Source organism: Pempheris klunzingeri, chromosome 17 (assembly GCF_042242105.1).
Source record: "Pempheris klunzingeri isolate RE-2024b chromosome 17, fPemKlu1.hap1, whole genome shotgun sequence".
Lineage (NCBI taxonomy): Eukaryota > Metazoa > Chordata > Actinopteri > Acropomatiformes > Pempheridae > Pempheris > Pempheris klunzingeri.
This window is the reverse complement of record NC_092028.1, coordinates 12,576,545-12,593,346: the sequence shown is the minus strand read 5'-3', so window position 1 is coordinate 12,593,346 and position 16,802 is coordinate 12,576,545. Positions and strand designations below refer to the sequence as shown.

Genomic DNA, 16,802 nt, shown 5'->3' with positions numbered 1-16,802 from the left:
CTGAGATGTAGATTACCCTTAAAGGGTTTGGAAACAACAAAGTTATACTGCTTTTCAACAATTAGTCAAGTGTGCCATTTATCCGAATATTTATTTATTTTAGAAGAATACAAGCAGGAGCTTCTTTGTAAATCAGTGCTAAAAGTACTCAATCCAGTCTTCATTTTATGTCCTTCACTTGTATGTATGAACCTTCAAAGAGTGGTATTACAATTACAGTACTAGCCATATTTAACAGATGAAACCATGTTGTGTAAATGGACCAAACAGTGCTTAGATCTCCATAAACCAAAAGATCACAGACATCTTACTGAGCACATTCCTGTCTCTACGTTGAGGATTGTCTCTATCAAGCGCCAGCAGTATCAAAGCGTTCCTAAAAGCATGTCGTCTGGTGCACTGATGCTCTCTTGTGGACAAAAACGTGAAGTGACATGAAAAGAGCACGTGGTCACATGTTCGCAGTCTGATATGAATGTTAAAAGAACAACTTTTTCTGTTGATCACCAATAAGCGCCTGAAGCGACAGGTGAAGAAAGAGGCAAAAAGCTGGCATTCGCTCAATGTTTATTAAATACACATTGGAAAATAAAACTCTGTTATGATCCATAGCTTATCATAGCATGTGCATGTCTGCAAAGAAGCAGATGTGGCGGGGTGACACAGACGCTGGGTAAAGGCTGTATGCTGATGATGAGACGTCCAACAACCCAAGCAGAGGCTCTCGTGTGCCCATCAGTCCTCGTGTAGCCGCACGGCTCTCCCCTAATCTGAGATGCAGCGAGCGGAGTTGATCAGAACCTGATCAGCACAGTGTGGTATCATGCCAGTGAAATGGCACAGTTTTATATCTGCAACTAACACCAGGGATTTGTAAACTGCTTTTGTACAAAGCAAAGATCCTCCCCAACTAACAGCCTCGATTGCAGCTGATATTTATGATATTGGGGAGCGACTTTAATATTTGATTTATCCAACTCTTCTACTGAAGTTGACCTTCAGTTAAAAATCATCAGTTCATCTACAGTAAGCCCTTACTGGGATGACTTTTTGATCAAATTCCATATAAAACATGATTTTTTTTTTACAATTTTTAATGAATATTAGTATCCTGAACTCTTTGAAAAACAGTCTTGCATGGCATACGGAATCTATTTTAAATGGTCAGTCTGTAGTTTCCACTAAACTGCGCTGTTGTCACCCTCAAGCGCGTTCGACAATTAGTTCTTTCCTCCAGCTGCGGCACGGCTTTTCCTTTTCGACTTCATTACACAATAATCTGGCTACATTTAGTGCACCATTTGAGCTGGGTAGGAAAAGTGTTGTTCGAAATGACAAGTGAATGCAGCACAGCAGAGTCATCTTGGTGAAAGACTGTAATGTTCCAAACAGTTATAGTCAGGCAATGAAATTCTGGACGTAAGCTGTGTATGAAACATGCATATGCAAATAATTTGAAATGATTTCTGTCTCTGCGACTCCCGTAATTGGATGGACAACCACACTGCAATGATTATTAAGCGCGATTTGCTTTTTTTGGTACACAAGTAGAGTATGCTTTGAGAAAATATTGGTTTCTCTGTATTGCTTCCAAAATCAATGTTAAGTTAATTAGCTGGGCTCTTCACAGTCCAACAGTATGTACAGTACTTTCGAGGCTTACATATATCTAGTAAATAGAGTGAACTATCCCTTTAGAAACATCACTGGCGCCCATGTACGACCCAACCTAACAGATGGAAGGAATGGTTACCTGATTCTGGGCATGATCTCAATCATACAACTATTGAATTGCCCCTTAGCTTGAGTCCAGTTTATTATTGCTGCCAAGAATAAACATTCTACGGACTGAATCTTAAATTCTTTAAGTCCACGGAAGAAAGTGCGATTAAAAAAGAATTTTGATAACTAAACGGTATTTAAAAAAAAAAAAAAACACACAGCCAATATCATGCATTGAGTTTTTTTTTTTCTTTGTGTCTAACACATTAAAACATAAAAAAAAAAAAACAGAGGATGAAAAGGTGAAATATCTGAAGCACTTCTGAGGTTTCAGCCTTTGAGGCAACTCATACTGATAACAGTTTGACACATTTGGTCAGCTGTGGTCTCAGCTGTCCTGACTAATCTATTACTGTGGACTTTTAAGTGGAAGAAATTACATTTTGTGTGTGATAATGTGATTATCAGAAGACATACTGTATGACTTTTCCACTTTCTGCACTACAGAGGAGCATGATATGATGCTCCTGATGTATAGGAAAGCTTGAAAAGATTAGGGCTCTCCTATATCCTAGTTCTGCAGCCTGTGTCCAGTGTCAGCGTTATGTCTTGCCAGTGAGTTCCTAACTGTGCTCCTGAGAGTGAGTACATCCCTGAAGCAGACACACAGTATAGATGACCTCAGAGGACACATTTTAAAATCACGCCCCAATGATGAGTGAGCCTGCAAAGTAGCAATGCATTCTGAAAATATCTAAAACGAGTAGCTCTGTGAGTGAATAAGTATGCCACAGACCTACGGTGGACATTGTTTTTTTTCCCGCACTCCGCCGGTTCCTCTGAGATGTCACACTGACTGAATTCACTTACGTTAGCGGTCCGCCATCACACAGCCGGTTGCACAGCCTGGGCAATCATTCAGAGTAACTGCCAGTCCCATCAGGCTACTGTCTCTGAAATGGCTGCAATGTGGACAACCTGACTCATGTTCCACATCTCTAGCAACATTAATTTCATCCGCAAAGAGCAGTCGTCTCTTTGCACTTCCTTTTCGTCTTTCACCGTGCCCAAAGTGGCGGACAAAGAGTCCATTGCTATTAGAATGGTGACAAGACTGACTGACAGCTGATCCAGTGCAGAGGGCTCTTCCTACTGGACAGTCGCTGATCACACTGCTGGCGGTGCTGAATCTCTTCAGCGGGCTACCTTCTTTTGAGCCGCGACAACCTAGAGACATGTGACACACGAGCGTTACAGTAGATCATCACAAATACATTGTTCTGGCTTTTTGTTGCAAGAGAGAAAAAAAAAAAGTGCTTTGAGGTTAAAAGTTAAAAGTATAGACTCATGTTATTATGAGGACCAGGTGCTCCTTCAAAATGCAGATTTCAATGTTTTTTACTCTTTGCCCAGTGAGGTAACAATAGTACATAATATTTTATTCTTAGCATCTTATTTTGAGTATGAAAAACAACAACAAAAAAAAAACACAGAATGTCTTGTGAGCTCCACTTACTTTTTCACAGGTATATCTGTGTGAGAAAAAGGCAGCAATTGCATCTGATTTGAGGCATCATTTCCACAAATCACTGGCCAGGGAGTGTCCCAAGTTGCCCCAGACCTCTGCATCATCTTCATCACCACCACCACCACTTAAATTCCGCCCATTTACTCAAGGTACCCCTCAAACACATCCAGCTCCGTGTCCGTGTCATAGGGGACGGAGGCCGGGTCTGACAGCACCCCAAGGTCCACCAGCGCCTGGTCCATGTCCTCAGGCAGAAATACTATCCCCACATTCAGGACGATGTACTCCATCAGAAAGGCATAGTAGAGGATCAGGACGTTCACAAAGAACAGGCCCAGATAAAACATATATGGGAGTTCGTCCAACAGCGATTCTACCGAATCTAGCTGGGCATAAATTGGGTGTGTCATAGAAAAGAAAGCGAGTCGAGGTTTGGGCCGGGCTGAGGCGGACTGGAAATGCTGGTGTCGCCGCTAGAAATCTTTCAGGGGTGATGAGGCTGGGGCGTCCATTTCGGCTCGTCCCGACCTGAAAACAGTGATTGAGAGGCAGCCTGTAAGAGCTACTTTACGCGCACTGTCCGGGAGAAAACGACCCCAACATGCAGGTAGACTCCAGAGCGTAACATTCAAAGCTAATAATAACTAGCCGACGGTATCAAAATATCACGTTAGCTAGCTCGACGCATTCTTGACATTGGCTCTTTGGCTTTGCGGAATTCACGCCATGCCAGCTGGCTAGGGCTAAAAACAGTAGCATGCAATGCTTGTGAAAATGAACGCGAACATTTCTGCAAGTAGTGTATATGAAGTCTGCATGCATACAAATCCTTACCGGGACATACGAGACATTCACAAATGAACTCTTCTGCTAATGTTTTTACAGCCAAACGTCCCCTCTAACATTTTTGCCAACTGCATCAAAACAGTCCCGACCACAAAGCGACACCTGAAGCCTCGGCAGGTGATTGGCTCGCTGTTTGGCAGGCTCTTCTGTGATTGGTCCTCAAGGTGTCAATCAGCCTGCGAAGACGTGTCGCGTGGTTTAGTCGTCACTGCTAACACAGGAAGCGAGTGTTGTAGTTTTCATCCACGCACTCTTGTATCCTATATCAAGCGTCTGTATTGTAGGGAAAGAACAACAACTCCCAAACAACCCATTCAGTACAGCTGTTACGTAATGACCCCTCAGCGCTGCCATCGCCGCCTATCACCTTCTGTTTGCTAAGTAGCTATCTGTACGGGTAAAGTGGGTGTAATGGCTAAAAGCGAACGCTAGCCACAGCAAAATAACGCTTCTAGCTAAACATCACCCCTCTTAAAACCACAACCATGTTTGGCCGGTCACGGAGCTGGGTAGGACAGGGGAGAACGAAAAACATTCACTCCTTGGACCATTTGAAGTGAGTAGCTAGCATTAGATATGCTAACGTTAGCCTCTACGATAACCGGTTGAGAACGACAATTAGCCCACTTGTCAACAGCTAAAATAACAGCTAACTTACTGTATGGGTGACCAGCCAGCTAAGAAAACCCATGGCATCTGCCTCGTTTCTATTTTGGTATGTTAGACATGAGCTAGCTTGTAATTGTCAGTTTGAAAGTGAAAATCCACCCCAAAAACTGAAATTACACTGTATCACTCCAAAGATTTGGACAACGATATGAGTATTTAACATCGTACATGTCCACATAAGCTGTAAATCAAAGAATCAAGACTTAAAGGGCCCACATAGGTGTTTTCAGTGATATTGGCTAATTATGTTTAAGCAGTAGGGAGCTATGCTGGGGATTATTAAACGCACCAAAGTCTCATTAGCCAATCAGAATGTCTGAACATAAAGTTTCCCCCCCACAACAGGTGCAGCAAATCAACCTGATAGTGAGGGAGATATCATTGAAGCTCAGTCTACACACACCCACAGTGTTGAGGAAACTAATCAGGCAACATAATTTAAGATAAGAAAGAAAACAAAATTGTGTGTGTGTACCACGTAGAGGCTTTAATATGGTGGTTATTACTTTACATTATTTAGAGATGATGCACTGACTTTAAATCAGAGACTATCTTTGTACGCTCATGACTTTCTCTGACATCCAGACAAGTTGTATTTGAACATGGGGTGTACACCTGTCAATCAAATCCCTCATAGCCCAGTAAAATCAGCACTGGGCCCATCACCTTCCTATACGTTGTTTAATTTTTCTGCCCTCCGTGGAGCAGCTTCCACACGTGTCTCTGGACCCTTGTATTCACAAATGAAAACTGAGCCGTGCATTTACCACTTCCACTCTTCCACATGTCTTCCCTTCATTCGCGTCTCTCCCATCAGGTATATGTACCATGTCCTGACCAAAAACACCACAGTGACAGACCACAACCGAAACCTTCTTGTGGAGACCATCCGCTCCATTACAGAGATCCTCATCTGGGGGGACCAGAATGACAGCTCTGTGTTTGAGTAAGTAATCAGTCACGCAGTCATGCAGATTCATGCATGGGGATCAAAATGACAGCTGTGTAATTTCTTGTATTTGATTCTCTGTTCACATGCACAAGGTCTGCTCATTGTGCACACTCTTTCTATAACTTCACCGTCATGCATTTGAACAAATGCACACTTGAAACTAATGATCTGTTGATTATCACTTGACTTGGAGATCTTTGAACAGGCAAACTTCAACTTGGAAACCATTCTCTCCAACGTTATAGCCAAGATTAGCCAAATTGTGCTCAAACAAGAGTCCTACCGCCACCGTCTTTTTACATTGCTAACAGCTTAGCCACCATGCTGCTTTTCTCTCTGACTGTGAACTATTCAAAACTGTGTCTGCATTCAGGAGTTGGCTGTGCACAAATTGTAACGTACTTTTGTGGAAATTCTGGATAGCTAAATGTTTGCATGTTCAAAGTAATTTAAAGCTCATGTAACCCTAGTACTGTGTTATATTTTTTATTAGAAGAAGCTCTGCAATTAGTGCTGCGTGTCATCATGGCTTTATGTGAAACAGGAAATGGCTTTGAAGAGCACAAAAGCCACAGATGATGTTGAAAGCATACTTGGTGATATCAGGAAACTCTTAGAACAAACATGGGGATGAACAGTCACTCATGATATTTGATGCATAATGAGTGTGATGCTGTGTATTTGTTGTTTTTTCTTTGTAAGATGCGTTTTTGGCAAATTGCTTTTATGAGATTGTGACAGCACATATGGCAACAGGAAACATGGGATGAGAGCCAAGGGGAACTAATGTAACAAAGGTCCAATGCTGGATTCAAATCAGGGACTTATTGTTATACTTACATCAGTGCGCTGAAAACATTTTTCTGTTTGACAATTGTATTTCAAGATCAACTCATCATGAATTGAACCCTGTATGTGCTTGTGTGTCCATTCCTGTTTGTGTCCAGCTTCTTCCTGGAGAAGAACATGTTTGCCTTCTTCCTGAACATCCTGCGTCAGAAGTCGGGACGTTACGTGTGTGTCCAGCTCCTCCAGACCCTCAACATACTGTTTGAGAACATCAGCCATGAGACTTCCTTGTGTAAGTATTTGAATCGACACTGGTTGAAAAAAATAGAAACACAAACATGATGTAATGTAGTGCAATTAAGTAGCCCTGAAGCAAAGAATACCTTTCTAAAAAATGTTTGAGACTGCTGCTTTATTAGTTTGCCTGGTGACTCGTTCACCATGTGTTTTGACATGTTTGGAGGCTGTGGTAGTGTTGTGAGCATTTAATAATATACTGCACTTGCAATGCATTGTATGCATGAAAGGTGTTTCCATTACATAGTGGAATATTAGGAACATCTTGCACTATAATGCGGTCTAGGGCTGCAACTAATGGTTTGTTTTAATTTTCTCTTAATTTGTTGATTTAATTATTGGAGTTTGTGGTATGAAATAGCACTAGAGCTGAAAACAATTTCTAGTCTAGATGAATATGAGCTGTAAAAGATGCCTTTAGTAGTGTGCCTGGTTTGGCCTTAAATGTACAGTGTTTAGATTTGTACATGTTTTTGAATGTGTTTTGTAGGTCAAGCAATGGAGGACATGCTGTGCTGCCTCTGCTGCTGAAATATATAATGCATAGCAGCATGATGCATTTTTTGTTGTTGCTAGGCAACCAAAGACTCAACAGATTATATGTCTGTCATTTATACACTGGGATGACAGCTCCTGTAAAGTAAGGTTGCCGTTTTTAGAGCAAAGATGAAAGTAGTACAGTGAAGGTTTCTTTTCTCGGATTCAGGCGCTTAGCGTGCTTCACAAGCATTTGCAATGTGAACAAGCTGTTCTCCTCTCCTCTTTTCACCTCTCAGATTACCTCTTGTCGAACAACCACGTGAACTCCATCATCGTCCACAAGTTTGACTTCTCGGACGAGGAGATCATGGCCTACTATATTTCTTTTCTCAAGACCCTGTCTCTGAAACTCAACAACCACACTGTGCACTTCTTCTACAATGAGGTGAGGCCACAGACAAATGGGGAGATCAGAGGGAAGAAAGAGGGACTGACAGAAAGTAGAGACACGGAGGATCCTTCATTCAGTGTCAACAACTTTCGTCATGCACTCTCTCTGACAAACACAAACAGGAAGGAAGGGAGAGTTGACAATGAAGGTGATGAAACAGACTAGTAAAACCACCAAGGCTGACTGAAAGAGAAAAAAAAACAGCCTGTTGCTTAAATGTACCGACCACATGCAATATTTTACACTAGTACAAAAATAACTTTTTACAGCCAGTTAGTTTGTTAAAAAGCTCAGAAGCTAATTTTTCAGTTGCATTTAGTACAGGCTGAGCTGTGTTTGTACGTAACAGACTGCTTCTATCCACCATTGTTACACAGCACGTCTCCTGTCAAAACATCCGCTTCCTGCGTAGATAAGCTGATTTAACCGATCTCATCCACAAGTCGTCTGTCTCTTCACTCCCTGATACAAACCTCATCAGTGTCACCAGTTACCTTCGTTTGAGGGAATTTTTCTTTTATTTTATTGATTCTAAAGAGTGGCCACAGTGTTCTCAACAGCATCTTGTTCCTCTGCAAAGGAGTTTCAAAACATTCAATTTTCTTGATTAAGAAACATTCATAGTCTAATTATTCAGTCCTGATGCGGGTGTGTGTGTGTGTGTATTCGGTAATAGATGATAACAGATGGCGACACCGAAGGATCCCGACCTCCTTTAAAATCTCTTAAGATGTTGTTACCTTTCATTGTTTCAGCAGCAGTAGTCCTTCCACTGGCCTATGTGTGCTGGGGAAAGTTATTGGTGTACTGTTGCTGGTAGCTCTACCCCTGAAGCCGAAACCAGACCCAACCTGTAGATCTGAGAGTGTTTATGTATGTGGCTATATAGCGAATCACAATTTTATTTACTTTTAGTTTCATTTTACTTTACTATTCTCAATTGATCAATTAACAGTGAATTAAAACCAGCCTCTTTGGAATGCAGAGGAAGACGAGGAAGACTTATTTCTGGATGTAGAGCTTTAAGCAACTTAATGTTTGATTTGATTTGTACTCAGGCAGTCTGAAGGAAAATCATATTTAGAACACCAAAGACTGTCATCAGCTTTTTAAAAACAATTCACAATATTCATATTTATTTCTCACTTCATTTAATGTAATTAATTCCTACTTGGTGGATTCATAGTTTATCGTCAACCAGAGGGCGCTATTGGATAGCTGATCAGTTTGGTCACTGTCAGATCTATACAAGTTGAGACCAGAGGTGGTTTGGGTTTGGTGTCAGGGGCAGCTTTCTTCATTTGCTGTGACCTCTGGGTGACTGTTTGCTCTCTGACCCTCATCTGTGATTGGCTGGAGGTCTCAGTGACTGAGGAATGTCTGGGTAGGGGATCAGGCACTGGCACAGAGAGAGAGGACTGTAAGAGGCAGAGCTGCCGGGTTGTCATACATGTGTTTAATAAACTGATATGTTGATACATGTTGACCATCCAAAGTACTGTTAGATTGTTAGGAGCAGAAGTCGCTTTAGCTCAGCCTGGTCGGTTGAGTGTCTCTGTCATGTTTCAGAATGGGCCAAAAACAAAAAGCTAACACTGTGCCCTTTTGTTTGACGATAATCTTATGGTATGAAGTGCATCCTCTACAAGTCAGTGCCAAAACAGGATCACGGATCCACCCACTATAGCTTCCACATTGACTGAATTTTAAGAGACATTTATCCTGAATTCTCTTGGATTTGAGTTAGTCCACAATATTATTCTTGGGCTAGTTTTTTACCGATGGTGGAGAAATTCTTCTTTAGTGTCATGCTTACTTTCTTACAATAAGTCTGTGATAACTTGAAATAACTTTCATTACTGTGTATTTGCCAGCTTGTTAATGTAAAAATGCCCCGACTTGCATTTACAAATTTGCAGACCATTTTCTCAGTTTCTCAGAGAACTTAATACCAGTTTGCTACTCTAATTAAGTCCTTTCTTATCAAAAGACTGCCTAGAATTTCTGTCTCCACTAGCTGCTTTCTGTCTCTCTCTGTGGTCCTTGCGGCGCCTGAGCGCAGCGGTGCAATGCCGTGCCTTGCTCACCAGCGCCCCCTCTCTGTCTCCCACACACAGCACACTAATGACTTTGCCCTGTACACCGAGGCCATTAAGTTTTTCAACCACCCTGAAAGCATGGTCCGCATCGCAGTCCGCACCATCACACTGAACGTCTACAAAGGTGAGTGCCAATAACATGCATGCGCACATGCTGACCATACTCACACGTGCGCATACACAAACACAGTCAGGGGATCCTGGGACTGCTACCTTCTCTCTTTGTACTCCTTCCGTCTTCTTGCTGCTGCTTCTGGCGCATGAGCATGCCTAACAGGTAACGCTGTAACAAACACACACTCATGCAGTCTGCTGAATTTTTGGCCCTAAATGTTTAGTTGCCTTCTGCTGTATGGGATTTATCATCATTCAGGAGTAAAAAAGTGACTCTCGGGAGTGGGATTTAGTCCAAATAATACCTTTTTAAGCCATCATTTAATACAGCTCTTTATTTTATGAAAATTTTCAAAAGGTTCTGTAACTAAAGCAATAAGCTTACAGGAAAATCTGTTCATTATTTCCAGCAATCTGGAACTAGTATCAGGACAGCGACACTCTTTGGATGTATGCTGTTTTTTACAGTAAGGCCATCTGCCTCTAGGCACGTCTTTTCTAGTGATAGTAGTGATATCTCAGACAGCATGTCTGCAGCACTGAAACACATAGAAATTCAGTAAATATTTGTGCAGAACTTAACAGATGAAAACTGTTAATCCCTAATGGATGAAAATACGTTGGAGTTCTGTAAATGCATTCAGCAACATCCAGCTGTTACCCTGAAAGACAGCAGATGTGTCGGTCTTTCATGTAGTGCAAAATAGCCGCTTTGGGGGATGATTGATTATTTTGGGGACAAATTAAGCGTTTTATTGTCATATTTTGCCTAATCAGTATTAGGTTCACTCATGTTACTCTTGCCAAGTCACTGTCTTACATTACTTTTACACTTAAGAGAACTATTAATAATAATGACACTGCTAAAAAAAATATCTGCTAAAGGTCATGATTCAACAGCATGAAAATAAATATATGGTTCGGTTGGTTTGAACTTTACTTGTGTGTAGCGTCCGAGGTGACGTCACTGCAAGGTTCAGCATTACTGCCTCACTGATCTCACATTCACATATTCACTAACTACAAAGGGGCTAACTCTTCAGTCCGCTCTATCCAAAATGCATGTCGCTTCCTATCATGCATTAGAACTGCAGGGTTTTCAAAACAAATCACCTGTGAGTGCAGGAGCAGCACAGCAGTGATGCTGTGAGTGTGTAAACAGGATTGTGTTGCTTTCTGCACTGTGCTGCATCAGCCTCTGCTTCTCCTTCCTTCTGTCGCTCTGGGCTCCTCAGGGATCGGTGCTGGTCCCTGTCACTCCAGGGGAAGCGGGTGGTGCATTTAACGGGCTTGACGTTTCTCCAGACTTCTGCTCTTCACTATACATTGCCTCAACATACAGTCACTGCAACATAACAACTATGGCGTCCAGTCTGTCTCCGTTCCTGTATGTCTAGCCCTGCATGTAACGCTTTGCAGTGTACAACTTTGTTTCTCACGCTGTCCATAAAGTCTTGATTCTGTCGCTCCCAACAGTTACGTCATTACAGTTAGCTCAACTGACTTTAACAGTAGTGGAAATACAAGTCAGTTATGAAGTGTTGTGGGGAATGTATCATTGATGGGCTGGCCATGGGCTATGCTGTTATAAGGAATCTGTCTAAGAGGGAAGCATCAACTTAACGCAGCAACTGTGACTGATGGCTTTTTTCCAGCATCTGAGAATTGTCAGAGGTCCAGACAGAACATCTGTATCCTGATGTGCAGACTGAGACACTAATGCAAAAGATTTATTGCATTGTCATCTAATGCAATGAACGCAGTGCTGTAGCAAAAAGGTTCAAATCATTTGAAAGACCTTGCTAATTTAACTGTTTTTTTTAAGCATCATAATGTTGAACTTGATGCTTCCAACGGATTCCTTGGGTCACACACTGCAACAAATGACAACCTGGAGAAGAATTACAACCAGCACCAAAACATTGAAGCTAGTGTCAAGAAATCTTAGTCAAATTCTGTTACCACAGTAGCTTTTCCCCCTGGTAATGTGAAGCTGTTAAAGTTTTCTCTTAACATGTTGTAAAGAGCAGTGTGATATCCTGTACATACATTGAAAATGTTTAGGTCACATATAAACTCCTTTGCCAGATGTGTCATTGTTTGCAGCTTATTTGTTAGGATACCTGTGGGGTCCCTCCCAACCTCCACCCTCCCACAGCCGCCCCTTTACTCACATTAACCCTGTGTCTGTTTCCCCCCTCCCTCCTCCTCCTCCTCTTCAACAACCACTCCTCCTCCTCTTCCTCTCCTTGTCTCTCTCCTCCTCTCCCTCCTCCCTCTGCGCGCCCCATCTGCCTAACTCCAGTTTCATGTAAGTTGGTTCCATTCATTCAGTCTTTTTCTTAGGGTTGGGTATCCTAGTTTTGTTGTTATTTTTTTTTCCTGATACTGTTACCCGTTGTTCATACAGTACATTGATGCAGATACAACCAAATGTTAAATTAGGCTATAAGTCTGTCACTCTTTTTCAAAGTTGGCTTATTTTTTATCAATTTAGCTGCTGTTCTTATTATTTTGCCTTTGATGCCTTCAATTTAAAAATGTACAAACATTGGTGTAAATTAGTTATTATTACACCTTACATGTCAGTGTTTGTTGATACCCAGCCCTATTTGTTCCTAATGGTGTATTTGTTATAAATGTACCAGTATGAATATCCTAGCAATTGTTCTTGTAAACCATTCTGTATCCCCCACCTGCATACATGCAGAAAACCCTGCATGCCTGTTAATTTTTTCCTGGAGTAATTGTGCCACAGAATTAATTTTAGGAGAACATTACACGTTAGTTGTTATTTTGGTGACGGCTGTGACAGTTTCGGACACTGTGGTGATTTAGTCAGTATCTCCCTCTTCTGTATTTCTCAATTCATCCATTAACGGACTAAGCCGGAATGACACTGTGACTCTGAGCAGTGGCAGCTCGTGATTTGTCTGTTTGCGTTCCGCTATTATGTAATTCGTTCAATTGACTAGGCTGGTCATTCAATACTTGTCCCAGTTTGACCCGCCTGGATTGGCACTGTGAAATCTATCAGCTTTTATTTGCATTTGGACTACTACATGATGATGTGTCACTATGCCAGGACTGTTCACTTTTCAAGTCCGGTTAATGCACTCAGACTGTCTGCGGCTCCCTCTGGAGCCACAAAAGACTTTATAAAGCTTTTTTCATGTGCATAGTACTCCCAAAGACCTGAAAACACACACTGATGTGTACAGTCGATGGAGTTCCCCTTTAATCTTTGCACATAAATTAAATTAATCCCATTATTTTATGACTAATCATGTGAATTTCATTGGTACTAATACAAAGTTGACCTTACCTTACCTAAAAATACCTCCTCTTAAGAAAGCATCTAATTAAAACATGAGTAGCCCAGTCACACTGCTGTTTCACTTTGAAATGGACTTTCCTCTTAAACCCACCCCAGTAGTATTCCCCGTATATTGTATTAACAATGGATTGACTGGACCAATTCATGAACTTAATTTGATTTAATGTGGTTAATTTTCTTAATTTGCCTCTTTTAACTTTTTTGGTTGTTTAGTTTTTTTTATAATCACATTTAACTGCCACGTTCTGGCAATTCTCTTTTATCACAAAGAGTGTGAATATATGAGTATATGTGTGGGTGTGTGGGTATTTGATACTTGTGGGCAGCCTTGGTAACAATCCTAACCCCAGATCTTGATCCTGACCCTGCTCTCTCCAGTGGACAACCAGCACATGCTGCACTACATCCGAGATAAGACGGCGGTCCCATATTTCAGCAACTTGGTCTGGTTTATCGGCAGCCATGTCATCGAACTGGACAAATGTGTGCAGACAGATGAAGAGTAAGTGCTTTTTATCATTCAGTGTTTCTCGGTATAGGTTCTCGCTGTGGCCTCTAGGGGTCAGGCCTGTCTGGTCTGTAACTGTATTCTAGTTCTCATTCATTACTCAAAAGACATTCTGCACAGCCCTGCCACTCAATGATAAAAAGTTACCCAGGGAGGGAGCCATCTGATACAAAGAAAGTAAAGAACGTTGTGTTGTATTACTGTGAGAGTCCCACTGTAATAGTTTGCGCACCTTTGCACAAGAAAGCATGGAGGCCATAAGTCTTTCGTGCCTGAAGGGGACTGATTCTTGACACTCTTGCAGACCTGGTAGCAGAGCATCTCGACCACTTCCACCACCTAATTAACATCTCTCTCTCTCTCTCTCTCTCTCTCTCTCTTTCTGCCTTTGTTGTGTCCCAGACATAAGAACAGAGGGAAGTTAAGTGACCTGGTAGCGGAGCATCTCGACCACCTCCACTACCTGAACGATATCCTCATCATTAACTGTGAATTCCTTAATGACGTTTTGACCGACCACCTCCTCAACCGCCTGTTCCTGCCCCTCTATGTCTACTCTTTGGTTAGTCCAGAGACGGTATGTTACACCCACCCGCACATCTAAATGAATTAGATGACAGTGATGTCAACCGGTTCAAAGTGGTGAGCTTGTAATGTCCAAAAGCCGCCCCCTCCATTCATTTCTAAAATATGTTCACATCAAATTGTTCACACATGGCGTGTCATAACACATAAGCACACATGGGTTTTTCCTAACTTCCAGGGTCCCATTCGTTTAAGTTCACTTTAGTACACTATCAAAATCAACTGGCAGAGACTAGACACCTCCTCATCCGAGCTCATGCATCATAATGAAACACCCACCCACAATGGTTGTGACTAAAGTTTCATAGTTTTTAATATAAATTATATTAACTTATTGTAAATAAGACAGTTGCTTGAGTGATCTTTTGCATGCTCTGGAAAATGACAGCGCTAATTGAAGGTGTAGGCAGATAGAAGGAATTTGGCTTCAACCTACAAAACGCACACTGGTACGGTCCTTTTGAACTATGAAATGATTAACAGAATACATTAGGTCGAATCATTCCTGCTCTATGCTTTGTCTCTCCTCATTCTCTCCAGTTTCATCTCATTATGTATTTTGCCGATGTTTTTAATCATTTTGTAGTTACCACGTGTTGAACTGATATACACACTGTATGTGTGACCGTGACCGTTCTGATTTTCTGTTTCTTTAGTCTGAGGAGCGAAAAATCAACCCTCAGGTGTCCCTCTACCTGCTGTCTCAAGTAAGCAGCACACATACGTGGATACATATGTACACACACGAGATGCTACCACCAGCCATCACCAAAGCACTTGCATATTTTAGTTGTTTGTTTGATGTTAATATGAAGTCATTCTGCTTATGTATCTTAGACATGAATCGCTCAGCAAACTCACTGCAGTTAGTGAATTTAATGTTTTGTTGTTTGTTTGTAATTTGGTTGTTGTACATGGGTGATATGTGCGTCAGAGTGAATATCAGTAGGTCACTTAGAAATATGAAATAAAATGACACTTGACTACAAAACAAACATATTTAACGACTTCTATTATTATTATTATTCATACATAATCCCTTTAAAACGTGTTAGTTAAAAACATTGAAGCCCTCCCCAGCTAAAGCAGTGTAACCTGACTATCTTCCTCATTGACTTCAGGCATCTTTCTCTTCTGGGAGAAATATTAACATTAACCACTCATCTGAAAATGCAGTTGGGGATATATTGATACATAGCTTATGTCTTAACATCAATAGAGAATGCTCTAACTGAAGCAGTGGCTGCAATCATATTTTCATGCGACAGGCTGCTGCAGCAAAATGTGTAGAACAGAAATATTGTAAGGTGAACCTGTCCAATTTACTTCTTTATCCTGCTTCAAAGTATGAAGCAGGCCGAAGAAGTTTGCTGTTCAGACTTTTATTTGACATTCAACACAGCTACATTTTCAGGTAGAACTGAGAACTTTACCATAATGTCTTTCACTTATACATCATTTCATTTTCAATGAACGGTCTTTGTTTTTGAAGACTTTTCTCAACTTTGATTCTCTCTGTCTGTGTGCTTCACAGGTGTTTCTAATCATCCACTATCAGCCAATGGTCAACGCCCTGGCTGATGTCATTCTCAACGGAGACCTGTCTGTCTTCACCCCGCAGACAGATGTACACAGCACACACAAGAACACGGTAACACACACATACACAAACAAGAGATGCACACATACATAGGCAAGTTCATGGAGCCATGCATGCAGTTACACACACACACAGACACACACACACACACACACAGACACACACACAGACAAGACTGGAGTTCAAATGCGTGTGGGTGGTTATGAGATCGCAGGGTCATGGTTTTCTCCATGATTCACCCACATCAAGCAATATGCAAATTACCTTCATTGTTTTTCTTCTTGACATTTTTCAAACACTCTCTCCCCTGTTTCTGTCTCCTCTCCTGTCTAAGCCTTGGCTTGAAATGTTCTGTCTGTCTTTTCCTGTCTCTCTCTCGCCTTTTGTCACCTTCTGATTGTCTCTTTGTATTTACATCTGTTTGTTATTTTCTCTTTGTCTCTTTCTTTACGTTTCCCCCTTATCTTCCCCATCCGATTCCCCTCACCTCTCATTTTTACATCTGTCTTCCTCCCATTTCCTTCTTCTCCGATGATTTGGTTTCTCTTTCTTCACCCTCCCTACCGCCTTCTTCTTAAATGTTTGACCATCTGTTTGTAAAGCCAGGTGGGTGTGCTGAGGTAGTGAGCGTTTCTGAGAACTCTTGTGGTTATTCTCTGTGCTGTGTGTGTGCGTATGCGTGGTAGACCTGTGACTGTTGTAAGAAGCAGCCTGCCTTTTCAGTGATTGTGAACTGAGATGTGAAGTCTGAAGAATGTTGGTCTACCACAACAGGAGGCAGTCAGACCCAAACTGGTACCTGCCAGCTAGTCGTTCTGCAATTCT

The 16,802-nt window shown here is 41.6% G+C and overlaps 2 protein-coding genes across 5 annotated transcripts in view; one reads left to right on the top strand and one right to left on the bottom strand.

Moving 5' to 3' along the window:
- Nucleotides 1-550: 550 nt before the first annotated feature.
- On the bottom strand, nt 551-4,176 carry dexi (Dexi homolog (mouse)). Its single transcript, XM_070848733.1, has 3 exons — nt 4,085-4,176; nt 3,239-3,778; nt 551-2,949 (listed from the first exon to the last, which is right to left on the bottom strand). The coding sequence occupies exon 2, from the start codon at nt 3,658-3,660 to the stop codon at nt 3,391-3,393; it is 270 nt and encodes an 89-aa protein (XP_070704834.1). The 5' UTR covers nt 3,661-3,778; nt 4,085-4,176; the 3' UTR covers nt 551-2,949; nt 3,239-3,390.
- Nucleotides 4,177-4,466: 290 nt separating this feature from the next.
- The window catches only part of clec16a (C-type lectin domain containing 16A), a 36,752-nt gene continuing 24,416 nt past the window's right edge, over nt 4,467-16,802 (top strand). For all 4 annotated transcript variants that reach the window (XM_070847270.1, XM_070847273.1, XM_070847272.1 and 1 more), the window contains exons 1-9: nt 4,467-4,652; nt 5,583-5,711; nt 6,665-6,798; nt 7,580-7,728; nt 9,852-9,957; nt 13,663-13,786; nt 14,195-14,369; nt 15,034-15,084; nt 15,912-16,028. In XM_070847270.1, coding sequence (XP_070703371.1) covers nt 4,582-4,652; nt 5,583-5,711; nt 6,665-6,798; nt 7,580-7,728; nt 9,852-9,957; nt 13,663-13,786; nt 14,195-14,369; nt 15,034-15,084; nt 15,912-16,028 — 1,056 coding nt within the window. In that variant the 5' untranslated portion in view covers nt 4,467-4,581. The remainder of the gene's footprint in view (nt 4,653-5,582; nt 5,712-6,664; nt 6,799-7,579; nt 7,729-9,851; nt 9,958-13,662; nt 13,787-14,194; nt 14,370-15,033; nt 15,085-15,911; nt 16,029-16,802) is intronic.